The following is a 27698-nucleotide window of genomic DNA, read 5'->3' as shown; positions in this document are numbered from 1 at the left end:
TCTAAAGGTTTTAATAATCAAAAAGAAGTTTTAAGTCTCCCTTTATATGGTCTTAGCCTAAATGCAGGTTCTGCATTCTCAAATGCTATTATTTGTAAATGAAAACAATACAAATAATAGGTGGTCCAGATAAATGGGGAATAATTGCAATCGCTTATATCTCGGCTTCTATAGGTCATGAATTACTCGATAAAGATAATAATAGATCCTAATATTCATTCATGGATAGGCTGTGTGATAAAATTCCTTAAGTTCCGAATAGTTGGTTGTGTTGTTAGTAAATACTAAACAATAATTTTTTTGGAAAAAGTCTGTCGACATTTAGAGATGGACAAGATCCGTAATATGCGAGTTGCGTCGAGCGGGATTAACTCCGAATGAGATTATCAAGCGTCTCAAGTAGTCAAAAAGTACGGTTTATCGGATTTGTGATGAATTTGACGCCGAGGGGAAGACACATAGGAAACATCACAAATTGAGAGCCGACAAAAAACGATCGCCCAGGTTCGTAGCAGAGCTCAAAAAAGATCGATGAAAATCTGACCACTCCCATTGCCAAGCTTGCAAAGAGATCCATCAAGAGAGCCATCCGTGTCGACCTAGGATATCTCTCTAGTGTCAGGTCTCCCAAACAGCTCATAACTGAGGACAACAAGGCCAAGAAGGATGACACAAAAACAAGTGCAAAGTCTAAAAAGTCATCTGTCAAAGCTTAGAAGAAGTAGAAACCATTTTGAAATTTAAATTCATATATTAATTCTCTTTAGACTTTTGTCAGTGAACCTACATATTTATCCGTGTACAGTTTTTATTTCATTTTATTATTATTTAGTGTCTTATATTTTTTTTAAATAACTATTTTATAATTTATGTACAAGTTAGATTTATTTTTTATAGTGACAAATTTAAGTTGCAAAAACAAGTTTGAAAAATTTACATATTTACCTCATAAATAAAAGGGATATTGGTGTTATGTGGGTGATATAAGTGATTTAATCTGTTAATATAAATGAAATGACATATTTGATCGTTTCTAGAAGTATAATGGATATCATATTAAGCAAATCTTGTAATTTTTAAACCAATTTACATAAATGATTTTTGTAAAAATTTATTTCTTGCTTAAAACCATTGATTGTATTACTACTAGTTTTCAGACTCGATCCAGCACCAATTTTTTTTTTTGGTTCGGTCTTAAGGGATTTTTTGTAGAACAATTTTTCTGTCAAGACAGCGTTCTAAGTCCGTGGCTCGATTTTTTTTGCTCTCACATCTTAGACAGACTTTGGTCGGTCTCAATTTAAGGACTGATTTTTTTGGTCTCATATATTACGTGACACCATTGTTTTTCTAGATCAACTGTCATTCATTTTTTTCAAAAACATCTCAAAATTATACGATAAGTTCTAGAACAAATACTTTATACATATAAGAGACGGCAGGATTAAAATTAAAACATAATGACGTCATGTTATAAACTATTTATCTGTGAAATAGGACTTTTTAGCTACCGAACTGGACCAAATTTTTTCTTTGGACCGATTTAGACGCAATGTATATATGAGACCGGTCCAAACCAAGCTTTTTTGTTGGATTGAATTAGTTCGGTCCAAAAAAAATATAATGGTCTCAGACTGGTCTAGGATTTCCAGACCGAAACCCAACACTAATTACTACTATAACTAATACCACAAAAAAATATACATTGCAATTTTGCCACCACTCGATAACTAACCAAGTTATTACACTTCTAAAACCCTTAAATGGGAAATTTTATTGGGTATGAACAAACTAAACCCAAGGAGACTATATATAAAGGTGAGGTAACAATGATCTCCTAAGGCAGTGTGATTGGCGTAAGCTGACTCAGCTGACGTCAATGTTGCGGCAGTTCAGATAACTTTCACCACTTCACCTTTGGGCCGGGGGGTGCATTTGATGGTGGATAAATTCAACTTGCCTCGGGGCGCAGCAGTTCACCTACACAACCTATGGGCCAGTGTGTATTATAAATTAGGTGAGTTCTTTGCATGTTTCTTCATCATTCAATAGTTCTATCTTCCGATATTATTGTCTTGCAATAAAATTACTCATATTGCTTCACGATGATATTACTCACAACTTTTTTTTCTCACAACGATATTACCCCAACGTTTTTGTCTGTAACCTTAATACCAGAATCATTTTACAGTGAACCAAAGGAAAAAAGCTTCTGTAACAACTTTTGGGATTAAGTAAGGTCTAGGAAACCAGTATGGACTCGGAAATAGAGACTGATAATGAAGGGCTCATGGAAATTTGTTGCGGCATCACTGAGTCCCAACAAAAGCCATTGACCCAAGACGCAAAGCGCTTACAAATTCGAAAAAGGAGTCTTGTGTGAGGAAGCAAATGGGCCTTTGTATTGGGAGCGTAAATGCAAAAAATTGCAAAAATAACTTTCTTGTTCGAAAAGGGAATTGTGTCGGTACAAAACCAAGTGCAAGTTACAAAACAAAAAGAAGTTTAAACAAAATTTAATAACGATCACTCTAGAAAAGAGCCACTCCAAAATCTAATTAAGAAGAATTATAGATCCCTTAAATAATTTCAATCGAGGATACTCAAAATAGGATGTAAAAACATATTAAAGCTTTTCATTATAACCATGAAGACGCAAATGACGAAAACCCAAACGTATTTGAAAGGCTGCATAATGATCTAATTGACTTATATCCTTACTGGCCAAAATAAGACATCATATCCTTAGTGAAAACAAGGATTAGAGAAAATAACCTTAGAAAAAAGCTGTAACTGAAGAACACAAGTTCTAATCTGAGAAAACTTAAGACATACTTTTTGGGTCGTAAGAATGTATAATTTTGTTCATACAAACTACGATGTGCGGACATCATTGATTTTCTCTTACCAATTGAAGAAAAACGCTTCTCAAGCCCATCAAATGTTTGTGGAAGCTTACGGTGGACATGTTCTAAGCAGAACACAGTGTTTCAGGTGTTATGAAAAATTCCAAAGTGGTGATTTGGACGTGAGAAATGAAGAGCGCCGCCAGCCACCGAAAAAGTTTCAAGACGCCAAATTGCAAGCATTGCTCAATGACAATGATAGCCAAATGCAAAAACAGCTCACAAAACAATTGGGTGTTGACCGGCAGACCGTTAAAAAACGTTTAAAACCAAAAGCACCCAAAATATGAAGCCAGGCAACAGAAGGTAATTTTCCTTGATGACAACGCACCACTGCATCGCTCTATAGCCACCTACCTGCTTGTTGAATCGTACAACTGGGAAACTCTTACTCAAGCGGCTTATTTACCAGACCTGGTGCCTTTCGATTATCCCTTTTTTGAATCGAGGGGCCACACACTCAATGATTTACGCCTCCATTCTCACGCTGAAGCCAAAAAATGGATCTAGGCTGGTTTGCAGCCAAATACGAACAATTTTTTTGAAAGGCATCCATAAATTGCCTGAAAGATTGGGAAAATGTGTGGCTAGTGAAGGTGCATACTTTGAAAATTAAATTTGTAACTATTTTTTCACAATAAACGTTCAATTCTTTTAAAGTCTCATTTCATAGGCGCAAACCTGGTCTTGCTATTCTTTTATTTATCACTCTTATATTATGTAATAAAATGCCAAATTAGATAATATACATAAAACATATTACTATAAGCTTACATACCGATAGTTCATTATTATTAATATATACCCTTTGCAAATTAATGTTAATCTTTTTAAATAATTAGTTCTGAAATTTATTTTATTATTCTATAAAGTATCAAGCAAAGATATCGAATTTTTGAAATTTTTTCGAATAAATCCAAAAATTAAAATTGTTAAAAAAATCCAGGGCTGTTGAGAAAAAATTAAATTTTTTGAAAAAAAATTATATTATATTTCAAATATTAAATTTTTGGAAAAAAAAATTAAAATATTTTATTATGTATTAAATTATTATTTGTATTGTATTTTTATTAAATTTTAACATATAATAAGTGCAATAATAAAAAGACCTGCATAACTAAATTCAGGTTCATGTATTGAGTACATGGAGGTCTATTCAGTAATGCAGGCAATATATATGAGACAACAAGGAATGAATTGACTCTTGAGCACGAAAGGAACTAACTTGTTAAATAATTTTAAATTTAAAATAATTAAAACTAACTATAATAATAATTAAGATTGATATAGTTATGTATTTTCTTGTCAAGCCCTAATTACTAAAAAGTTAAACTTTAAAAAAAGTAAATCATTTTTTATTTGTTTATGTAATTACTTTATACATAATATTAATAAGGATTCGGTATTGTTAATAAAGATGGTATCGGAATCGGAATGAGCTGAAATTTAGGTATCAGTACATACCTAATTAATTTCATATCTGGGCTTTTTCAAACAAAAAAACAATTTGATAGTTCCGAAATGTTTCTTATACAATTCCAATAAATGCTATTTACGTGTAAATTTTTAATATCGATTATTTAGCAACTTAATTAATGTATGGCAAAGTTACTCTTATATACCCACAAAATTGCTTCTGAGAATAAAGTGGATCCTGGGAGTCTGCAGAATTATATTTTTGGGGGCTTAGTTCTTAGAATTTTTTTGAAAGAAATTGAAAAATTAAATTTTTTGATTAAAAAAAAAACCCACAGCTATTCACAAAAAAATTGACAAATTAAAATTTTTGAAGAAAAATTTCAAAAATCCTTAGCTATTCCAAAAAAATTAAATATTAAATTTTATGAAAAAAAAAGTCAAAATCCACAGCTATTTACAACAAATTAAATTTATTGAAGAAGATTTTCAAAAATCCATAGTTATTCAAAGAAAATTAAATTTTCTATTAAAAACCAAAAAATCCTTGACTGGAAACTTCCTTAAGTTATTGGCTTTATATTCAAATCTGGTATACGAGATTGATTGATTGAGAAACCATGACGATTAAATATTTATTTGATTTAGAACATGGTTTTTCAACGTTAGAATCCTTCATATAATTTTTCTTTAATATCGATCGGGCGACCTTCAAGGGCAAAGTATTAATCTGAATAATTTATAAATAGAAACAGAGGATAATAATTAGTTGAATACAAAATGGATATGTAATCCACTCATTTTTGCGTGCGTTTGTATTAACGAGCCACGTATAGAATATTCTTAATAGTTTAGGGATATATTAAATGTGGTCTGTGAACAAAAAAGTAAGCTGGAATGATAGTTCTCAAAATTGATTACTTCGACGAATTATGGTCAATTTCATTTAACTAACTAGTCTGATACATTATTTGCAAGCGCCGTAAATTGTACTTAAGGAAGGCATAATTCATTGTCACAATGAAATAATTATACATTGGTATAAGTTATTTGAAAGACAATATTTGAGTCAATCAAATGAAGATTTTAAACTATAGTTGATATATATCAATATTATATTTTTGGCTTACTTACGACAAATGTCATCATGTTTATTATTCTAAATTATCAATACCATATTTTAAAAACGGTATGAATAATCATGGTACCTACAGCCTCAATTCTCTTATGAGTTGTTTTACAAAGTAAAATAACAAAACACAACTGTATTATACAAATTGTCATTTAAATTATATTTCTAAACATGACGGGGACTAAAAAGGAGTAACGAAATGAATGAATGAGTGAGTGAGGCAACACACACATTATATATTAATAATAGTATCTTTTATAGAATCTGTCGAGTGAGTGATAGTGATTCTCTCCTCTCTGGATGGCTTCGAACTTAGCATTATGTTCTTTGAAGTAGAAGTATGTCATGAGAGCGACGGGAGCGACGACCATGCCTGTAAATACGCTCACATTCTTAATGGTTGGGTAAAAGAAATCCGCTCTGGTGTAATGAGCCGAAGCAAATCGGAGAATTGCTGCATCATAGAAGGGCATTCCGGGAGTACGGCTGGGATCAAAGGTCTTTTTCAAATAGACATTCTTCATAGCACGACGAATGGCATCTCTTTTGGATTCCAAGTAGGCCTCATGGGTCGAATGACCGCCTCCAAACCGAGCTTTGTGTTCCGTAGACATCCTGGAAACTGAAACGTTAGATGGAGCTTTAATACAGACACTTAAGTCTATGCCAATGTTACTAATAATTGGTCTCTGCTGTGTATGTCGGCTGTCGCCATTATATACAACGTCACTGGATGGGCTTGAAACAGCTGATATGTTTATTATGAGAAGATATCTCATATCACTGCCTAGAGCAGAGGCGATAGAGAAAAAAATACATAGAGGCGACAAGGTGCGCAAAAGAGTGAGTAATATACTCCAGCTGACAAAAGGGGTACGTTCAAAGGAATGACGTCACATTTGTTTTTGAATAATATAATCAGAGAGAAAAATTATAAATTTTTTTTTACTTATGTATATTGTTTTGGTGTGTGTGCACTTGTGAAAGGTGCAACCGATCGAATCAAACTCGAAGTGAGTCTAAAAGGAAATGTAAGAAACATAATGAATGTATTCAAATATATTATATATTTATAACTCATATTTTCGTATTTCAGATAGAATGATTTGCTGTTGTCCCGGCTGCAAAACTGGTTTTCCCAAGTCAAAGAAAAAGAAACTTGAGGATTCAAAGAGAGAAAGTCATTCTCTCCATATATTTCGTAAAGATCATCAGCTTCTAAAGCAATGGATTATAGCAATTATGAGCCAAACCATAATTCAAGAATTTGTAGTATGCATTTTTCTGAGAAAGATTTTATAAGTTAAAGAACAGATACAAATTCTTTTCGAAACCAAAGACGTGGACTTATCCAAAGAAGAAGCCTCAAAGCAGATACTATTCCAACAATATTGCACGATTTCCCAGGGTTCCTGAAATACCGACTAATTTAGCTTCTTCAACTAATAGGTAATGTCTTTAAACAATTTTTCAATTTATTTTGTGTACATTAGAAAGAAAAATCGTAATATACTACTTACTAGGATTCGTTGAAATTTCAGAAACTTCACAAATATGATTACCGTTTATATTTTTTTGTACAGATTTGAACGAGATAATAGTCGACTTAATAATCGAATTCGCCAATCTTTAAAAGAAGATGTTATCACAAAAATGAAGAATATTAAGGAGAAGCGGGATTGCTCATGCTTTCCGGAAGGCATTCATGAAATATCGAATGAAGAATACACAATTTATTTTGCTCTATCTAAAGAAGATCTTTCTTCTACCATTTTATATGGTTGGAAAGTGGATAACGATTTTTCTTACTCGATTTTCGCCAATAGTTTCCCTTTATCTAACATCGAAGTGAGCAATATTTGTCCCTCAAATATCTTGAGTTATTTATCCGACGTTTGCAACATTTCGGCTTATCTAAAGTTTAAATTGTGTGTTGGAGTCGGAATCAGGCAATTTATTTACAGACTCCGAAGCCCTGTTTTATACCTAGTCCAGACATGAAACCTTATTCATACATTATAGGAATTTTATATAATATATTTCTAGTAGAGCAGAATGCCCGTTGAATGAAGATATGCATGTAATTTATTTAAATTGAAGACAATGAAATGATTACTTTCATTCTTTTATCTTGAGCAATAATTATAGGTTTAATAGAATTTCCATTCTTGGTCATCTTACTAGAATCTTAGTGTTAAATGATTAAGATCGCTTTTTAAATAAAATTTTTTTTAACTGTATTTACTAACTGATTGAACATATGATTAATAAAAAATACCTTGAAATTATATAAATTATAATATATTTTGAAAAATTCTGGACCTAGGAAGTGCACCTCCATCTTCCATTTTACGCCTAACTACCAAGTCTTTTACATCTTTATTGGAACGAAAGATCAGATGTTTCTGTGAAATTAAATATTTGCTCTTACTCCGCACCAATCTATTAATTTTCCGTCATTGAACATCCGTAAAAAGGTATTCAAGAACAGAAGTACTTTGTGGAGTTAGCAGCTCTTTCTCACGGACTGCATCTAGAATCTAGTTCAACTTAAATGTAGCTGCAGCTACGTTCAACATTGCCTGACGAAGTTCCCAATCTTTTTTTTTTTTTTTTTTTTCACGGTCATGACTTGTCTAATAGTGACTGCAAATTATCAAATTTGATTTCCGCCAAATTAATATTAAATGGAAATTATGCATATGTATGGTCTATGCTTATTATTCGATTGTAATCGATCTCATTTTCGATTTCCATTGGAATAATGAGAATATTAATATCCACCGAATGATCCTCATTTTCTGTTAGGCAAGTTGAAAGTCGAAGCTTTATCTCCTGGTGTTGATTAGTAGTATTTGAACAGTCATTGAATTTGGTAGGAACGCTGTTGTATTTTAATTTCCTTATGCTTCTAACAGATTCTTGGTTGCTTAAATAGTCCTCCGGCAAAAAGTGATCACAGCATAATATAGAATGAGAGGATGATGTGAAGTCATTTCGACGGGAAGCCTTAACCCATTTATACCGAATCTTTATTAATATAAAGGGTGATTCAAAACGAGCGGTTTTTGGATTGCAGAAAGAAAACACATAAAATATTATATTATGGTCAAAACTTGATTATGGACCAAAAAAACAATCCTTTACAATTATTTCTAGAAAATAATCTCCTTCATATGTTGGCCGCAACTGGCCTTTAAAAGGTCCATTCTTTCGCGACAATTTTCGATGACGAGGTCGAGCATTGTGACCGGAATCTCACCAATAACTCGCTCAATATTTGCTTCCAATGCTTCAATCGTCGCTGGTTTATCCACATAGACTTTTGCTTTTACGTAGCCCCAAAGAAAAAAGTCTAAAGGTGTGATATCACACGATCTTGGTGGCCAATTCACCGGGCCAAAACGTGAAATTAATTGTTCACCAAAATGATGTCCAATAAGTCCATTGTTACGCACGCTTTGTGGCCAGTGGCACCGTCTTGTTGGAACCAAATATCGTGGAGGCCATGTACTTCAATTTGAGGTACCAAAAAGTCTGTTATCATTGCGCGAAGCGGTGGCGAATCGATTCTTCACGATCTTCGGCTACACTCTCGGCTACTGCCGCAATATTTTCTACGCTGCGAGCTGTACGTGGCCTACTAGACGACGGGACATCCCAGCAAGTTGCTGCCCCTTCAAATTTTTCGATTATTCTGCGAATTGTAGATTCTGAAGGTCGCTTATGTGGACCATAAGTTGGGCGTAATTTGCGAAAAGCTTCTTTCACAGATCGCTGATTTTCATAGTACAATTGAACAATTTGTACACGTTGTTGAGGCGTACGTCTTTCCATGAAGAATTGTAAAACAATACAGAGTAAAAATGACGTATGAATTTGACAGAACTCGCACGCGCCTGTCAAAAAATCCCTACTGGGAAAAACCGCTCGTTTTGAATCACCCTATACGAGTAAACGAACGTAAAATCCAATCGGTCGATAAGATTTTCAATCTAAGCTTTACATGGATCTCTAGAAAACCTATGGAAACTACTTCTAGATGAAGAACCCTTATCCAAATTGGAGCAACCGTAAGCAGGATAATATTTAACCATTTTTGTAAAATTTTCGTCTACAACTATCTATAATTAAAAATTACAGAATACGTCTTTGAAATTACACACACATGAATCTATAAATAATTATAATCTATGGCATTAAAAATGAATTACATTTGAATAAAATAATTCTTTGACTAACAGGTTAAGAACCTCATCTTTTGATAATCCACAAAACCATTATATTCAAATCTGACGATATAAAAAAGTTGACCAATCAATTTATTTCGTCTCTACGTCCATGGTCCATTCCTGCAAACCGACGATTTTAATCTACCACTGCCTTATTATGCAAAACTGCCAATATAAATTCCTTGTCGCCTCTATTTATTTATTTCTCTATGGCAGGAACTTGCAACTTTTTTTAATTCACAAAACCTTTTGACGCGTGTAGGAATTAATTTCAAATGTTATTTAGAAAATATTAACTTTAGAAATAGTTAAGAAAAAGTGTTGGAATTAGTACGTGGAATAACATTTAATTCATAGTGATATTGGTAATTTGGATGGATCTTTCATACAAAGCATTCAGGTATATGGATCCGCATCCACCCATCCTTCCTGTTCCTAGGAGCTCTTATTTTTCCATTTGGATTTCCAATATACAATACCGTATTGTATAACGTCTTCTGATCTTTTCTTCAACTTCATGTTTATAGGATCTCCCTATTTTTGCCTCACTCGCGAGATGTCATCTCCTTTAACGGAAGAATCCTTCATTGTATAGATACCCCTCCACATCAATGTATGTGATAGTGCATGAATTACTATGACTTATTCACTATACTATATTCATGCATAGTGACTTGTGTCTTCGTGAATCATTGCCTCTATGCACAAGAATACATCAATTCCTCCAGATCTTATAATTATACTTAATACTTCTGGGCAATTCCAGCGTTATGGATGTTACATTCAGAGAGAAATTTGGAAACTAAGCTTAACATTGACAAGATATTGATTTGAACTAGAAAATTGAATATATATATTTTAGTTTCACTTATTAAAATAAAGATAAGCTGCAATATGAAATGTTTTGGCCACCCTTTGGATTTTGAGAGAAGTGACAAAATTCACAGCATTACGGATGTTACGGAAATGGTCATTTGTATGGAATTGCCCTTCCAAAACCATGGAGTTCCATAAAACGACAGAATAATCGACTGAAAGATCCAATGACGAACAAAGATAGTTATCATCCTCCACCCATTGCTCCTTCATTGAAGTTATTAAGTCAACTTTGCTTCGTCTCCTACCCCAAGAAAATTATTTGATTGATAAGTTTCCTTGGCTTATATAACGGAGAAATAACTAATCTCAATCTCATTGATATCACTTCAATTTATAAGATGGATTTTGTGATGTATGGTTTATATCAGTAGTTATCAACGTTTTCGGTGACGTGCCCCCTTGATAACATTTATCAAGTTCCGGTGACCCCAAGGAAACAAAATTAGTTGAGTTGATCCTCCTTAACTACATTTTTAGAACTAACTTTTATGACGATGTTATTACTTATTTGACAAGGATATTGAATTCAATTTGTTAGCATATTCAGGTGGTTATTAATCCTATTGATGACTCACAATGAGCAGGGAAGATTTTTATCAGTTATGCTTGTACAAAAAGAGAGTCTAAATTATAATGATCGTAAAACCGTTTTATATTTCAAATCTACAAAAGAGATTTCTTCAAAAATAAATGTTGAACTATCTTCTTCACCTGAACACTACTTATCTACAAGATCCAAGTCATTGTCTGATAATGAGAAAATAGTTGTGCTTTTGGTGCATGAAATTTTTACTGCACAAAGAGTGGAGTTTTTTGGATGAAGATTAATAGAGCAGGATGGAGGTCAAATTAAAAAAAACTTTACTTGTTTTTATGATTAAATCAACGTGTTACCGGGATACCGTTGCACTTTATCTTTTGGTTAACCTCTATTCCGAAGCACTTAATGACTTGCTCATACAGATAAACGCAGAGCTTTTGAATGTTGGGTTTAGTGTAATAGTTGTTTCTATAGACAATGCTACTCATAACAGGAAATGTGACCTCAAACATTTTTTTAATAGATCCTGGAAACCACAAATACCAAATCTAGCAACTCCAGATTCACCTCTCTTTCTTCTCTTCGATAGTACTCAAAAACTTGTATAACTGTTTCCAAAGGAGAAAAATATTGAAATGCCCTAATTTCGGTGATATTGACCTCTCATCTACAAATTTTCAACACATCATTGACTTATACGAAATGAAAAAGCATAAAAATGTCAAAATTGCACACAAGTTAATTTCAAAAGCGGTGTATCCAACCCCTATTGAAAAAACCTACGTTTTATTGGCTGACAGCATTTTTCATGAAAGCACAGTTGCAGCTCTTCAGTATTACTCTTCAATGTACCCTGCATAGAAAGTTACTGGAAACTTTGTCTCCGTTGTAAGAAAGTATTGGAATATCGTAAATCGTAAGATGCCTACTGCAGGAGTTCGGAAAAGGGATACTTCAAAAGAACCACTCAGCTAAAGACACGATAATTTTGAATATCTTTCGAAGTTCAATGCTTGGTTGATTCTATGGCAGGAAGAAACAAAAAATCCCCAAATGGGACTTACAATGGAAACCTTTACAGCCTTGAAGCAAACTACAAGTGCAGCCATAATGCTTGCTCAACATCTACTTATGAACGTTCTTCTCGGTCAAGTACAAAGTGATTTTATAGAATCCAGATTCAGCTGGTACCGTCAGCTCTCTGGAGCAAACTATTATTTTTCAGCAAGACAAATACTTGATGCTGAGAAAAAAATTAGAATACTGTCACTTACTAAATTTGATGGACTTAATGTGCAAGAAATAAGGAACATTCATTCAAGTGGATCTGAAATTCAAGATGTGGACATAAGCAAGTTCAAAACAATAATTTTGGCTTCAATCGAGGTAAACGAGATGACTTATGAACTTGAAAGAAGTGACGAAGCTCATCTTTATGTAATTTTTGGCTATATTGCACGGTCACAAACTTCAAGACTGAAATGTAATGATTTTTTCGACTTTCTTGTATTTTCAAAAGATTTCCCCCTTGTTCACTTTCAGTGAATCTGGTCTCAAAGACTCTAAACATCAACTCTTGGAGCAAAAAAAATAGAGGTCCCTATTCTCCAACTGAATTTTGTTTTAATATGATCAACCAAAGTGTTCGTGGTGTATCAAATTATAATAAGAAACAAAAAATCAAGGTCTCAATTTTTTCAATGCCAAAATTTAGGAAAACTATTTTCTACTCTATGTTGTGAACTTGTTTATGACTTTGAGAACTATTTATGCTATAATTGTTCAACTAATCATTAATTACAAAGTTTATTTCCTAATTGTTCGATCCAATTACTTAATATTACGACAAAAAATTATAGTAGAAATCTTAATAGTGAAAAGATCAGCTACACTCACACAAAAAATTGTAATAAAATTCGAAAAATTGTTAGCTATCTTCCAATCAATAATAAAATTCAAGAATAATAATTAATCTTCTTATATTTAATATATTTCTCTCAGATGAACAAAAAATGCTTATACATTATTTACGAACCTTACGTGGTTAATTGATATATATTCCAAGAAAAGAGTGTATCCCATCCTTCCCTGAAGTGGCAACAGATAGTCGTGGGTATGGGATCTCAGCATTCTCTGGGTCTCAAGTAGACTTGATACTTCAATTATGGAAGTCTGAACATGTCCTTCAAACGAGGTAGCAACTAATGGTCGTGACCCCAATTTTTTTCAAAGATCGACTCTCAGCCTCCTTTTGGGGACTCATGTCCATTGGATTGACGTTTTGTGATAGTTAGACTCCATCAGTCCAACGAAGCGTTTACAGAAAGGCCATGGGATAAAATCCTATTCTCCTCCGGAGGAATGACGTTAGTTCGTTCCTTGCTCTGAGAGTCCGACGACTCCGTCCATTAAACGAAGTGGCTCATATGAACTGTGAGAGTTCGACTGTCAACCAAGGAAACGGCTACAGAGCGCCTTTGGTATCGAATATCAATCATTTTCTATTACGTAATGTCCTCTAGGACAGCATAGAAGCCAGTGGTCCTGGAGAACGAAGATCCTCAGCTATAAAGACACATATCAGTCATCCCTGACAAATATTTTCTTGTTCTGACATCGGAATCCAGTTAAATATGTCATAACTTTAGGTTGCAAACCCCAAACGAGACGTGGAGTTTATTCAAATGGATAATCGCCTCTCTTTTTCATGTGGAAGTTGCTATACACAATTGTGCACAGGATAGATATTGATGAGATCTAAATAATTATTAATAATAAAGTAAATGTCAAAATCATAAAGTTTGACAATAAACATACTAATAAAAAAAATGTTAGAAATAAATCCATCTTAAAGATTTAGAGTAAAAGCTAATTATGTAGTAATGTCCGGCGATATTACTCTTTATTAAGAGCATCAAAAGATTTCCCCCCCCCGTTATTTATGCTTATATAACAATATACTATTATCATGAAGAATATACACAATTGCTTATTATAATGCTACACCCAATGTAACTACCCCCGTTGTTGTGAACATTTAAGCAGTTGTTTTTGCCTTTTAAGAGTTTTCTGAATACCATTTCTTGGAGCCTATCAACCATAGCTAAGCCTTAAGTGATTAAAAAAGTAATATTTATTTACTATGTAATATTGGAAAATCTAATGATCATACCCAAGTCTTTAAGTGAAGAATCTAGTGTCAGACAAACTAGTTGTGAACCATCCAAAGCTACTACCCCCGTTGTTGTGACTATTTAAGCAGTTGTTTTTGCCATTTAATGAGTTGAGTATCATAATTCTTGAATGTTTAGCTAAAATAGAATCATATTTTATAGTTAGATTTAAAAAAATCATGAATACTTACTGTTAGATGATGCAAAATTCAGAGTTCCATTTCGAAATTAGTAAATATTTTATACTTTTTACTGATAACTTGATCGTCATTTGGTGTGGACGACTCAAAACATTTTTATATGTATTTCCATAAATGACATGAGTACAGCATCCTCCATTAATTTAATGATGGTTCCTCGGGAAGGGATATGTTTACCCTTGTATTTCTCCATAAATTTTTTGAACGTCGGATGATTAGCAATGGATAAGGTTATATTACATGAAATAAGCATCGTTGTGAGATCAGAGTTAAAGTCTGACTTGATGGATTCATCATTAACTTGATATTTAGATGAATACGAGATGAAGATAATGAGTGCCGTGTAATTCTAGACAGGGGACGAAAGGCACATTTATACCGACAAATCCGACAAACCATCTGTTTCTCATCCGGTAAGTATTTTCCAAATTCCTGGGCCTCCATTTTCATAATTCCAGACAGAAGGCGACGTTATTTTCGGCATTTTATTCCGTTCTCTATCGAATATCACCTTCTAATATTATATTAATATTGAATATTAAAGGCGGGGAATGATAACGTTCTTGATTGATAGAAGAAGATGTAAATTATTTAATAAATGATGCCATAAGTATTTCTTCTCTTCTCCTCGCACGCTTTTCTATTCTTACCAAAATTATCACCCTTAAATATAATTCAGGCTTGGATATTGAGTAGAAAATAAGTGCGGTTTAGCTTTCCGTCATATTTGAACGCCTTATCAAAAAAAATGAACCATTAACGGAAGAAATCTTTGAACGGCGTTCATTTCTTGACTCTTTTTGATTTTTCTCCCGAAGATATATTTACGGTTGAGTAGTTTGTAATGAAAAAAACTACATTAAAAAATTAGAAAAGGAACCATCATTGATGCAACACCGAGGGCTGAAAACAGCTTTCAATCTTAAAAATAGACAAAAATAACAAAAAAATGTATGGCCTTTTTTGAAGGGCACGAGGGTATGAGAGAAAGAATAAGGCAATATTTGGAATCAAGGGATCAAACTATACTAAGTTGAGGATAAACTGTTTTTGTACCATTTTTGCTGTTGGACAGTGTTATTTTGAATATGAAGCATCTATAAACCCCTTACATCTAAATTATTAATAATAATCTTAGTGTCAATTATAATGAACGATTCAATTTTATTCCTCGGAGTATTATTTTAATATATATTCACGCAACCTAACCAGATTATTATTTTTAAATATTAAGAATTAAGTTGACCAAAAATCAATCAAAATCGATTTTTTTTTAAATTGAAATATAAAGTTTATTCTATAACTTCATGTAGGATATAAAACACTTGAATAGAAAATAGCTTCTAAGTAAGGTCCTTCATTTGACTTGTTTTTGGTGGTTATATACATTTTGTATTAATTGTAATCAAGATAATCTAATAATTAATTGATTTTTTAAATGCTTAAATGTTTGTATTAATGGATATGTATTTCTATAAATGACATCAGTACCAACATCCTCCATTAATTTAATGATGGTTCCTCGGGAAGGGATAGGTTTACCCGTGTATTTCTCCATAATTTTTTTGAACGTAGATGATTAGCAATGGATAAGGTTATATTACATACAATAAGCATCTTTGGGAGATCAGAGTTAAAGTTTGACTTGATGTTTTCATCATTAATTTGATTTTATAGATGAATATCCATGCTCCTGATATGAGGATAATGAGTGACGTGTAATTCTAGACAGGGGACTAAAGGCACATTTGTATCGACAAATCCGACAAACCATCTGTTTCTTATCCGGTAAGTATTTTCCAAATTCCTGGGCCTCCATTTTCAGAAACCCAGAGAGAAGGCGACGTTATTTTAGGCATTTTATTCAGTTCTCTATCAACTATCCCATTTAATATTATTACATTAATATTGAATAATAAAGGCGGGAATGATAACGTTCATGATTGATAGAAGAAGATGTATATTATTTAATCAATGATGCCATAAGTATTTCTTCCCTTCTCCTCGCACGCTTTTCTATTCTTACCAAAATTATCACCCTTAGACTTATATCTAAGGTTGATAATTTTGGTAAGGATACAAAAGCGTGCGAGGAGAAGGGAAGAAATACTTATGGTATCATTGTCTATTCACTAAAATAATAATCTTCCTCTATCAAGAACGTTATCAATTCCTGCATTTATTATTAAAATAACGTCTCCTTCTGTCTGGATTTATGAAAATGGAGGCCCAGGAATTTGAAAATACTTACCGACCGAGAAACAGATGGCTTGTCGGATTTGTCGGTATAAATGTGCCTTTCGTCCCCTGTCTAGAATTAAACGCCACTCATTATTCTCATTTCATATCAAGAGCATGGATATTCAACTAAAAAGTCAAGTTAATGATTAATACATCAAGTCAGACTTTAACTCTGACCTCACAAAGATGCTTATTGCAGGTAAAATACCCTTATACCCAGCATGTTTTGAACATCCACACCAAATTACGATCAAAGTTATCAGTAAGAAGTATAAAATATTTACTAATTTCGAAATGGAACTCTGAATTTTGCATCATCTAACAGTAAGTATTCATGATTTTTTTAAATCTAACTATAAAATATGATTCTAGTTTGGCTAAAAATATCAAGAATTATGATACACAACTCATTAAATGGCAAAAATAACTGCTTAAATAGTCACAATAACGGGGGTAGTAGCTTTGGATGGTTCGCAACTAGTTTGTCTGACACTAGTTTCTTCACTTAAAGACTTGGGTATGATCATTAGATTTTCCAATATTACATAGTAAATAAATATTACTTTTTTATCACTTCTTAAGGATTAGCTATGGTTCATAAGCTCCAAGAAATGATATTCAGAAAATTCATGAAAGGCAAAAACAATTGCTTAAATGGTCACAACAACGGGGGTAGTTGTATTGGGTGTAGCATTATAATTAGCAATTGTGTGTTTCCTATCCTTAATGATAATAGTATGTTGTTATACAAGCATAAATAACGGGGGGGATCTTTTTTGATGCTCTTAATAAGGAGTAATATCGCCGAACATTACGCATATTAAGCTTTTGCTCTAAATCTCTAGGATGGATTTAATTCTAAAAAAATTTTATTAGTATATTTATTGTCTAATTTTATGATTTTGACATTTACTTTATTATTAATAATTATTTAGATCTCATCGATAGAGATATTTCTATCCTGTGCACAATTGTATATAGCAACTATCACATGAAGAAAAATGGGTGATGATATTTTTGATTAAAATCCAAGTCAAGCTTGTGTTTTACAACCTAAAGTTATGACATATTTCACTGAATTCCGATGTCAGAACAAGATCCCTTCAAATTCTAAATTATGCACTTTGATATAATATTGCTATTTCTTCCCTTGTAATTTTAGTAATCAATAATACTTATATTCACAGCCGGTTGAAAGAGGAAACCATCCCATCAAAGTGGCCGAATGTGGCTTCCCATTACCATCACCACCTCCAAGACCAACACAGGCATCAAATATCATCAAAAGAGTGCATTGCAGTAGGAGAATGAAAGACAAGAAGCTTTGGAGTATGCAATGTGTATGGAAGAGACCGTTCTTTCGGCACAAGATCTTTATGACAAACTCTCTTCAGAATCATTTCCCGTCAGGGTTGTTGTAGCTTAAACCCCCAAAAGTTGCACTTGTCAAAATCATACATTCAGATTTGAAAGGGCTAGACATTGCTGCTTGCCTGGAGGTGGAAGAAGACCTTTCCTTCAGAATTTTCTGTAACAACATCGAGATAAATAAGATCTTAGTATCACATTGCATAAATTCAGAAAATAAAATTAACTTTGTGGCTGAAGCCATCAACATTGCCGCTTTTCTGGGTTCCATGGACGGTCAGACAGAGAAAGAGACAACATTTGTTAACAGCTCCTTAATTTTTATAACTCGGCAGAAATGGACTAAATTCAATCTTCCAAACTTGCTTTCATAATGGAGCAAATGTCTCATCTCTTCAAACAGCCTAAAGGTAGAAGATATTATTCTTGACTCCTTTCCGTTACTTTGATATGGCACAATGTCAGTTCTGACCTCTACGAGCAGATATAAACGTCCAATGCTCTGTCCTTTCTGTTTCCCAGATATCTTAGGACCGTATCTAGTGTGATTATGCTAGAAACAGGATTACCATTATCCACGACAAAGTACTTAAAATTACGAATCAGAGGCTTGAAGAGCAGAGAAAAAAATGTAACAATAATTATCGACGAGATTTATTTAATAGTATTTATATATATCACAATTATTTTTAATACCCTAATGAAAAATTCTACGGAAAGGAAAATCAAATCTATTAAACGGTTTTACGATATACAACAGGAATGGCCTGTTGAAGAAATACTTACCATGGAACTTACACATAAATCAATTTAAGATATCTGCCTCTAAAATAAAATAAAAATGATTCTAGCTAGTGCAAAAAAGTGAATTATTCTCCTCTTATCAATCTGTGATGCCTATATCAACAAAAATGAATTAGTAAATATACTTAGTTGTACTTCAGTGAAAAATTGTTTATTTAAAAAATATCTAAAGGATACTACTGAAACGTAAATAGTTTCCTTATTTGACACAGTTCAACTTGTTCAAGTCGATCCATACAAAGCCGAAGAAATAATAATTTCTAAAATCTTATCCCTGAAAGTAGATCAAAATGATTTGCAAATTGAGAACATTATGGGGAAATCTCCCTGCTATATAAATTTCCCTAGAGGATCTTAAACATCAGCAAGGAATAGTCTTGATATTGTCGGATATATATCACAATAATTATCCAAAAACTTGCTATGTCTGCACATCTCTAAAAATATATAAATATGATATGACCTTAAATCAGGAAAATAATAAAAGTAAATACCGTTAGTTATCATAATACCTTCAACTAGAAATGAACTTATTAGAAACTTATGTAGAATTGAGATACATTCAAGTATTTTAGCAATGACCAGAGATTCCTATTATGTCTACATTTTGTATACACTATGTGTAGTCATATTCTAAAATCACTTTACTTTTAGTTGAGGGCATTATTATAGTTTTTAATAAGTATTAGTAATTGAGTATTTACCCTGTATTTTATCCAATATCCTATAAAAACCATCAACAACATGCAAATCTGGTCACTTTTTTTCTACCTATATTCCAAAAAAATCGATTAACTTTTTAACGTTGTGGTGAGGAATTCTGCGTTACTTACTGAAGATAAAATATTTACCATAATCAATACAACAACAAAAATGTTGCCAAACTGCATTCGAATTGACAGATTATTGTACTTCCAATATTATATTTGTATTATTGCATACGAAGTAAAAACAATTTTTATACTTAAGGGAAAAAAAAATATATGCTAAATGAATGTCGAAAGTAATATAAATAAAGTTTTAATTTGTCTTAGTATAGAATGAAATTATTAAGTTAATGGATAAATATAAGTTAAGAAATTGATTAATTTAAAATTGTGATAAATTGTTACGAGTCGGATAAATTTATCAATTTTCATAAATCATACTAGTCATTTCTCCTTTTTTAGTTACAGGAAAAGAGAGAGTCAGACTTCTTGTGTGAGCACGATATTTTTGTTTCCTTTCCAGTAGTTTTAGTATTCCTTGGAAATACTTGATGAAATGATCAGTTACAGTCATTGTTGCAAAAATGAATAACTTTTTGTTGCTTTTCGTTATCTATGTCAAGGAATTTAGAACACTTTCAGAAACGATGGACGTGAATGTATAAATATTAGAAATAATCTAGACAACGAAAAACAAGTGGGTGACTTATTAAAAATAAAGTAGAAGATTTTATTAAGAAATAACTGTTTTATTATGTGAGACCAAAATTCAATATACACTGTTAAACATAGAAATATGAATAAGAAACTGCGAATTTTAAGGATGTTGTTATATAAGCATAAATAACCGGGGAAATATCTTTTTTTGATGCTCTTAATAAGGAGTAATATCGCCGGTCATTACTACATAATTAGCTTTTGCTCTAAATCTTTAAGATGGATTTATTTGTAACATGTTTTTTATTAGTATATTTATTGTCTAATTTTATGATTTTGACATTTACTTTATTATTAATAATTATTTGTTGTTACTTATATGATTCCATTTGTTTAATTTTGTATATTTAGCATAAATGTATGATGGTATATTTTTTATTATGTAGATTATATTTAATTAAAGCCTTCTTTTTTAAACTTGGAACTTCAAATATATTTCGAAATACTCTACTTTGTCGTTTCATTAGCTATTATTCTGAGAATAAGGTTCATAATGAATTACAATTTCATGGAGTGTGACGTTTTCAAATCTACTGTAACGGATAAAAAACGTCGAAGTCAATTATATTCATTAAACATTTTGCTAAATAATACTTTCGTTAACCCTCAAAAATCATAATAAAGCAGGCAAATGATAATCACATCAGTATTTTAAACAATGATACCATGTGTCTTTTTTTCTCCCTTCTCCTTGCACGCGTTTTTCTCTACAATATTATCAACTTTAGGTATTCCTTAGTTCATTTCTGTGTTCCCTGGTATAGTGATGGCCATGGGAATTACTGCTCTTTTTTAGAGAACTGGTTTTTTCGGCTCGGCTCACAAAAAGGGTCGGCTTTTTCGGCTCTTTAACAGTTCTTCAGAGTTTTTGTTGCTTTAATAGATGTATTACAATTACAGGAGCGTCCACAGGGATTGGCTATAGCTATTTTGTAAAATAGCTATGGGTTTTGATTTTTTTTTAAAGTTTTCTGTGAATATCTACGGATTTTTGACATTTTTTTCGAAAAAAATTAATATTTGAAATTTAATTTTGAATTATTTATTTTCCAAAACGGAATAATTTTTGGATTTTTATTCTTAAAAATTCTAAAAACCAAGCCCCCCCCCCAAAAAAAAAAAATATATATATAATCCTGCAGAGCAATTAACAATTCCTTCATAGAGGGGGGCTACGCTACAGAGGTTCCGAGCCGCCTCCCGTCTTTCACTTGAAAGAACCGGTTCATAGAGTCGTTACGTTCGCGAACGACACATCACTAGTATAGTAATTCATGCCGCATGCGTAAACAGATGGATGGGGTATAGGTTTTAGCATGTAGCTATATATAAACATAAAATTCATAAGAGTTAGTGACGTCATTTTTTGAGAAGTGAAACAAGTTTTGGCTTAGAAAAAGACAAAAGTGCCATAAATAAATAACTAATAAATAATAATAACGAATAATTTAATTATCAATAACTAAATAACTTATGTAAATAGCAATAACTCAGTGCATATCCAACAAATAAAAGTCATTTTGGTATGAATACTATTAGATAGAGTCGAGACTCTGGAATCTCCTCTTTTCCTATGAATTCCACTCCAACTTAAAGTTTAACTCCAGTTACGTGAGTTGATGTTAGTTTTACAGAAAGTGTGTCGCGAGCCTTTGAGTATCACCTGTGTTGCCCGCGGAGTCTTGAGTACTTGGAATTCTGAACTGTGTGTAGAATGGCATCTGGATCTCAAATTCACCGCCGAAATGAACTCGCCACGAAAATAAAATCCTTTCATGGAGAACTTCGCAAGAAGAGTCGAGTCGCAGAAGAAGCGGATCAAGTTTGGTCCCATCATGTGCAATCCAGGAAAGTCTCTGACGATTCTTATTCTGCATGGATGAAAGAGTTGGGTTCTCATCATTGGGATCAAAAGGAGCGAAGAAATTGGATCCAAAAGAAAACTCAAGAGTATTTTCATGAGGGAGGAAGAGAAAAACTAATAGAGAAGCTAAGCCGAAACAATCCGGACATTAGTGTTCATGTGGAGCCACTCGAAGATCGAATTCAAGTACTAGATGTTGGATCATGCTACAACCCCTTCAAAGTAATTCATCATTATCCCTAGGGGTGGGTTGAGGGTGCAGGGTGCTACATCATACACAGCCCAATCAAAAATACGATAATTTCCCGAAAATAATGCGTATTGTCATTATTTTTTTTTGGCAAATTTTTAAAAAAAGTTATCCTCAATTTTACATGTCCAATTTATCTAAAAAAAAAGTATATAAAAAGCCTAATTACCCTCCCAAAAAAAAAAAAAAAAAAGTCAATAAGAAATTCCATTGAGGCTAAATCTCTACTTTTTGCAATTTTTCAGGATATTGATCCAAAGTGGGATGTTTTAGCTATAGATTTAAAGTCCTCTGAGACAGATAACGTCTACGAATGTGATTTCCTGTCCGTATCTCTCTCACCATTCCTGGGACTCAATGAAAAAGTTATCGAATATCTTCCACAAAACTACTTTGATTTTCTCATTTTTTCACTATTTTTGGAATACCTTCCTCTTCCGTCCCTTCGACTTAAAGCCATATTAAAGGCACATGAAGTCCTCAAACCCTTGGGTCTTCTTATTATATTAACTCCAGACTCTAGTCATGTCGGCAAAAATGTCAAACAGATGAAGGCATGGAGAGCTTGTCTTGCTCACAAGGGATTTGTTCGAGTTTACTACGAGAAAAAGACCCATATTCATTGCATTGCCTATGCAAAAGTGAATAAGGAGGATGAAATGCTCAAAAAGCAGTCTAGTAAATTGCTTAAGGAAATAGATATGGAAAATATGAAGGAGGAAGAGCTCTTGTATATTTCTCCGGATAAATCCACAGCAAAAGAAATCAAAGAACTGGAAAATTATACGTGTGATACTGAACTTAATGACCAAATTTACTCTTTTGAAGACTTGCCTTACTTAGAAGTTTAGAATTGAATTAATATCTTTAATTACGATGTTATTTAGTTTAGTTTTTATATGTTCCTTTGTTTGTTTGTCTATAATTATTATTTATTAGTAACATCATCACCTTTGTGCTTGTAGGGCTTGTCATTATTTTATGTATGAACCGCTATCGTATCTTCATTTCCGGGATAAAGAGCATTGGAAGCCTTAATAAAAACGACGCATTGCCTACTTCATCTCACGTCCTTTACACTCAATTACGACAACGAAACCATCCGCATTGGACAGCATGGTATGTTAAGTGGGTACAAATGATATATAAAAATAATATTCTATAAATCCTAACATTTATAGGTATGTTCCCTATAGTGAAGTACAGAACGATCTGTGGGGATGTTCTTGCTTTAATTTAAGTGTAGACGGGATAAATTATCAAGTTCTCAGAACGGGAGCTTTTCCATTTATCAAATTTCATTGTTCTCGTTGTCCGAACGAAAATCTAATTATTCAAGATATTATATATCGAACGCTTAAGGTTATTAATCTGGGTAAGTATTTCTACTCTTTATTTTTAAACATATTCACATATATTCTAAATTATTTTTAGGAATACCGACTTTTCTATATGGACTTGCAGGTTTATTGTTGACACAACATACTGAGAGTGTGAAATTGAGCCCTGGAAAGGAGATCTTTATTTATTTTTGGTATAAGGAGAGTCCCTCATCTAAGTACTGATATCATCATGCTCTTATCAATGGGTAGACTTCAGAGTCGAACAATGAAATTTTCAACAGGATCTACATTCTTTTGTTCTATAAAAGAAATCATAGAGGAACAAAAGCCTCCTAAAGTGTATTCTTCCATCGCTTCATCAGAGTATTTTGCCAAAAAGATTGATGAAAAAGAAGAAATGAATAAAAAAACATTTTCAAATACTCTAGACCTATTTAATCGAAGAGACTCAAAGAAACGAGGTGTGATTGAGTTCATTGAAGCGGCCTTGAAGCACATGGAGAGCTACGGAGTTCATCGAGATATAGAAGTTTATAAGGCCCTAATTGACGTTATGCCAAAGGGAAGATATGTTCCGGAAAATATTATCCAAGCAATGTTCAGTCATTACGCTAAACATCAAGATTGCATCACAAGAGTTCTTGATCAAATGGAAAGAAATAACGTCGTCCCCGATGAAGAAATAGGTGAAATGATAAAAAATATCTTTAGTATCAATTCTAGTCCAATGAAAAAATACGCACGAATGATATATTGGATGCCCAAGTTTAAAAATGCTTCTCCTTGGCCTTTACCATTTGATCTACCTAATGATAACGTCGAATTGGCAAAGCTTGCAATAAAAAGAATTACATCGGTGGATCGTTTTACAGATATTTCCGTGTATGATGCAGAAGAAATCCCGGAGTCCATTGATAAAACATGGATTGTTTCAGGAATCTCTGATGCTCAAAAACGCATTTTATCAGAATTACCTAAGAACAAGGCTCTCTTTGTAGAAGGAGGATTTAGAGTCTGGATGCACAAGGTTCAAATCACTTATTTCATATTAAGAGGTGAGCCTGCTCCAAGGACGGAGCCTCAAGGGGATTCTGATGATGTTAAGTCTGATTTTAAATTGTGGATGCATGGAGAAAAAGATTCGACAGCTCTGACGAAACCACTAAGCGTCCATGAACAGGAAGACGGTACTATTTTGGCTACATGTGCGACTGGTGCGTCCTCGAGGGATTCACTCTTGTCATGGATTCGATTTCTCCAGAGAGAGACGCCAGCTATGGAAAATATACCCATTCTCTTTACTCTTACTTCTCCCCTAGGGCCAGTCATTCCTATAGACCAAGATTCAAAAGATATTACACCTTGAAATGGAGTTCGTTCGTCAAATATACCACGAGGTCAAGATATATTATTTTCTTTTTTTTTTAAGTATTCAAGTCTACATTATTAAAAAGCGAGAAATAATATTTAAATATTATATAACACTTGTTAAAATGGTAAAAAATATTTAATAACAGAAAAAGCAAAAAAAAAAAGAAAGAAAGAAAAGATCTTCTTTGTATATATCAATATCTTAATTAATTCAGCATTTACATTCTTTTGTTAGTTTAGTTGGCTTTAGTACAAAGATTCATAACGGTCAGGACAAATATAAATACTTAAAAATTTTGAGGGGGTAGTTACTAAAATCAGGCATTGAATTATAAAATTAAGATACAATTCGTCAATTTCTTGTTAAAATTTAAAAAAGGCATTAAGACTGTCAAGAAATTCGTTGAAACTCAAAGAAAAAATATGGCGAATTATGTAAATATGCATTTAAAAAAAACCGCTCAGGGCAGAACTTTAGTTAGAGACATTTTAACTTAATAAATATCTTTCATGCATTCGTCTGGGGGACAGCAGAGACATCCGTATCATTATTAGTAGAGTTGTCATTAACGCTGTCGCCTTCGTTTGTGTTAGTGGTGGTATTGGCCGATTCCGGAGAAGATGCAGTTTCATCAGGGATTTTAGCAACGTTATTCTTCGTATCGTATTTTTTGTTTGGCACTTCTTTTGGAGTGATGAAGTGGCCGTTGAGAATCTCAATAAGTTTACTGACGGACTTCTCATCCGCTTTTTCCTCAATTCGCTTCTTCAAAGACGTCGAGACTTTCTCAGCGTCATTGTCTTCTTCTTTATAGATCGATTCTAATGAGGCGTAATCCATACCTGCATCAACCACGATTTTTCTCAACTGAACCGCTTGCTGACGAACGAACCTGTTTTGCATAAGAAAGGACTGGAAAATAGGACGGAGTGTATTTTGTATGTTCAGCATGTTCCTGAGTGAGTTAAGCTTCTCTTCCTCATTTTCTATAGTTGAAGCAACGGAAGAAACAGCCTTCTCAAGAGACATTTCTTTATGTTCTGAAACATGTGTGAGGATTTTGTACAGAACAGAGCTTCGATCCAATGTAGAAGTCGTTTCAGGATTAGTGTCATTGAGTACAGTTTTGCTGAGAGACCTTAAGGAATTGGAAGTAATTTTTTCTTTATCCCCATAGGCATCAACAATTGAAACTCCATTAGAGAAACCTTTCACAATTTCTGAAAGAAATAATGCAGCAAATACAAGATAACAATAATTAATTAATCAAAGACAAAGGTATATTGTCTATTGAAGTAATAGAAAGGAAAGGCCTTATGGTTCTGTATAGAAGATTTGTACCTTTAAATCTAGGAATGAATCCGTATTTGTTAAGGGCATCAAGAAGGAGAGGAACGAGAATGTAACGCGCAGTTTCATGATAGACAAGGATGACACCATCAGTATCCTCACAGCTAGATTTCAGCCAGTCCATGAATTCATGAAGAGCAGTATATTCAGACTTGGTTTTAAGATACGTTCCAGTCTCAGTGTCCATCAACACACGAAAACGACCTGAATTAGCAACCCTGACATGGTGGCGCTTCACTGCACCAGGATCAGGATTCTTATGTGGCATTATATATTGGCTGAAGCAGCTCTCTTCTTCACCAGACTTAATATAAGCCCCAATGTGACAAATCTCGTCAGCCAGACGCCGACCCGTTGTATTGAGGTCCCAAGTTATAACAATATAATTCCCATCGACCTCCATCTTTGATATTTTTATATCGGACTATAAACAGAACAAGGTTTCTCACAGAAGTCCTTCAACAATTGTCAATTCTTCCACTGATTCAGACTCACACCAAATGGCAAATACACCGACGCAAAACTACTATCTAGGTAATCTACAATTTATATCTTGCGGGAGTTCACCATACGCCGCTTCTCTCACGGATTTCTTTCCACTCAAACACTAAAAATATAGTAGAATTACAATCAAGGATGTCCAAGATAAATGTGGATTCCCGATCATGAACGTACGGCCCCAAAAATATTTATTAAGAGTTACAAAACGCGTGACGTTATTTTGAGCATTTACTACTAACAGCGACCTCTACCTGGGATTAGAGCAACCAATCTAGCAGCTAATAGCTACTCTCATGCCACATCAATCAGTTCTAATACTATCTGGAGGAGTACAAGCTCCAATCACACAACCTGTTATGGGGAAAAACATCAATTTTGATCATAAATTCCACTTGTAAACTCATATAAACTTTGTACAATTATAAATTAATTACTATTTTTTGTCGTAGTTTTATTTCATCATCACGTGGTATTTTAAGCAACACCTTCATTTTAGGATAATATTTGAAATCCTAAAAAATTGTCTTTGAGCAAAAAATGATGGATTGACTTAATGAATACAACTTAAAATCAAAGTAAATATGATATGTTAAAGGATTTTCTAAAGTAAACTTAAAATCAATAAACTAATCATTTAAACTATTATATTTTCCCCTTAAAAGTAAAGTGTCGGGTTCAAATCGGATTTGTACAAGATCCTTA

General features: G+C 33.1%; 4 protein-coding genes and 3 long non-coding RNA genes across 9 annotated transcripts; 6 read left to right on the top strand and 1 right to left on the bottom strand.

The window, feature by feature from the left end:
* The first annotated feature begins 1535 nt into the window (after nt 1-1535).
* On the top strand, nt 1536-3679 carry LOC121116001 (uncharacterized). The gene is made up of 2 exons (XR_005863746.2): nt 1536-2017; nt 2192-3679. It is a non-coding gene; the product is annotated as an uncharacterized lncRNA (long non-coding RNA).
* Nucleotides 3680-5715: 2036 nt separating this feature from the next.
* LOC139905225 (uncharacterized) lies at nt 5716-8068 on the top strand. Its single transcript, XR_011779851.1, has 3 exons — nt 5716-6485; nt 6551-6903; nt 7038-8068. It is a non-coding gene; the product is annotated as an uncharacterized lncRNA (long non-coding RNA).
* A 1331-nt stretch (nt 8069-9399) lies between these two features.
* LOC139905226 (uncharacterized) lies at nt 9400-13074 on the top strand. The gene is made up of 3 exons (XR_011779852.1): nt 9400-9527; nt 9598-12589; nt 12649-13074. It is a non-coding gene; the product is annotated as an uncharacterized lncRNA (long non-coding RNA).
* Nucleotides 13075-21659: 8585 nt separating this feature from the next.
* Nucleotides 21660-23395, top strand: Samtor (S-adenosylmethionine sensor upstream of TORC1). Its single transcript, XM_040710189.2, has 2 exons — nt 21660-22402; nt 22676-23395. The coding sequence occupies exons 1-2, from the start codon at nt 22031-22033 to the stop codon at nt 23279-23281; spliced, it is 978 nt and encodes a 325-aa protein (XP_040566123.1). The 5' UTR covers nt 21660-22030; the 3' UTR covers nt 23282-23395.
* A 20-nt stretch (nt 23396-23415) lies between these two features.
* On the top strand, nt 23416-25257 carry LOC121115998 (uncharacterized protein C15orf61). Of its 2 annotated transcripts, none has more exons than XM_040710191.2 (3): nt 23416-23549; nt 23612-23805; nt 23865-25257. In XM_040710191.2, the coding sequence occupies exons 1-3, from the start codon at nt 23416-23418 to the stop codon at nt 23993-23995; spliced, it is 459 nt and encodes a 152-aa protein (XP_040566125.1). In that variant the 3' UTR covers nt 23996-25257. The 2 variants fall into 2 exon arrangements, with proteins under 2 accessions (XP_040566125.1, XP_071744043.1); XM_071887942.1 differs by having other exon boundaries at nt 23416-23558.
* ECSIT (evolutionarily conserved signaling intermediate in Toll pathway, mitochondrial) lies at nt 24003-25257 on the top strand. The gene has a single exon (XM_040710187.2). The coding sequence runs from the start codon at nt 24003-24005 to the stop codon at nt 25137-25139; it is 1137 nt and encodes a 378-aa protein (XP_040566121.1). The 3' UTR covers nt 25140-25257.
* LOC121115996 (maternal protein exuperantia) lies at nt 25142-27344 on the bottom strand. Of its 2 annotated transcripts, XM_040710188.2 has the most exons (3): nt 27171-27344; nt 26487-27102; nt 25142-26365 (listed from the first exon to the last, which is right to left on the bottom strand). In XM_040710188.2, the coding sequence occupies exons 2-3, from the start codon at nt 26896-26898 to the stop codon at nt 25653-25655; spliced, it is 1125 nt and encodes a 374-aa protein (XP_040566122.1). In that variant the 5' UTR covers nt 26899-27102; nt 27171-27344; the 3' UTR covers nt 25142-25652. The 2 variants fall into 2 exon arrangements, with proteins under 2 accessions (XP_040566122.1, XP_071744040.1); XM_071887939.1 differs by having other exon boundaries at nt 26487-27279.
* Nucleotides 27345-27698: the final 354 nt, after the last annotated feature.

This window comes from Lepeophtheirus salmonis, chromosome 4, assembly GCF_016086655.4.
Source record: "Lepeophtheirus salmonis chromosome 4, UVic_Lsal_1.4, whole genome shotgun sequence".
NCBI classification, from domain to species: Eukaryota; Metazoa; Arthropoda; class Copepoda; order Siphonostomatoida; family Caligidae; genus Lepeophtheirus; species Lepeophtheirus salmonis.
Note: the sequence above shows the minus strand (reverse complement) of the source record. Positions and strands in the feature narration are given on the sequence as shown.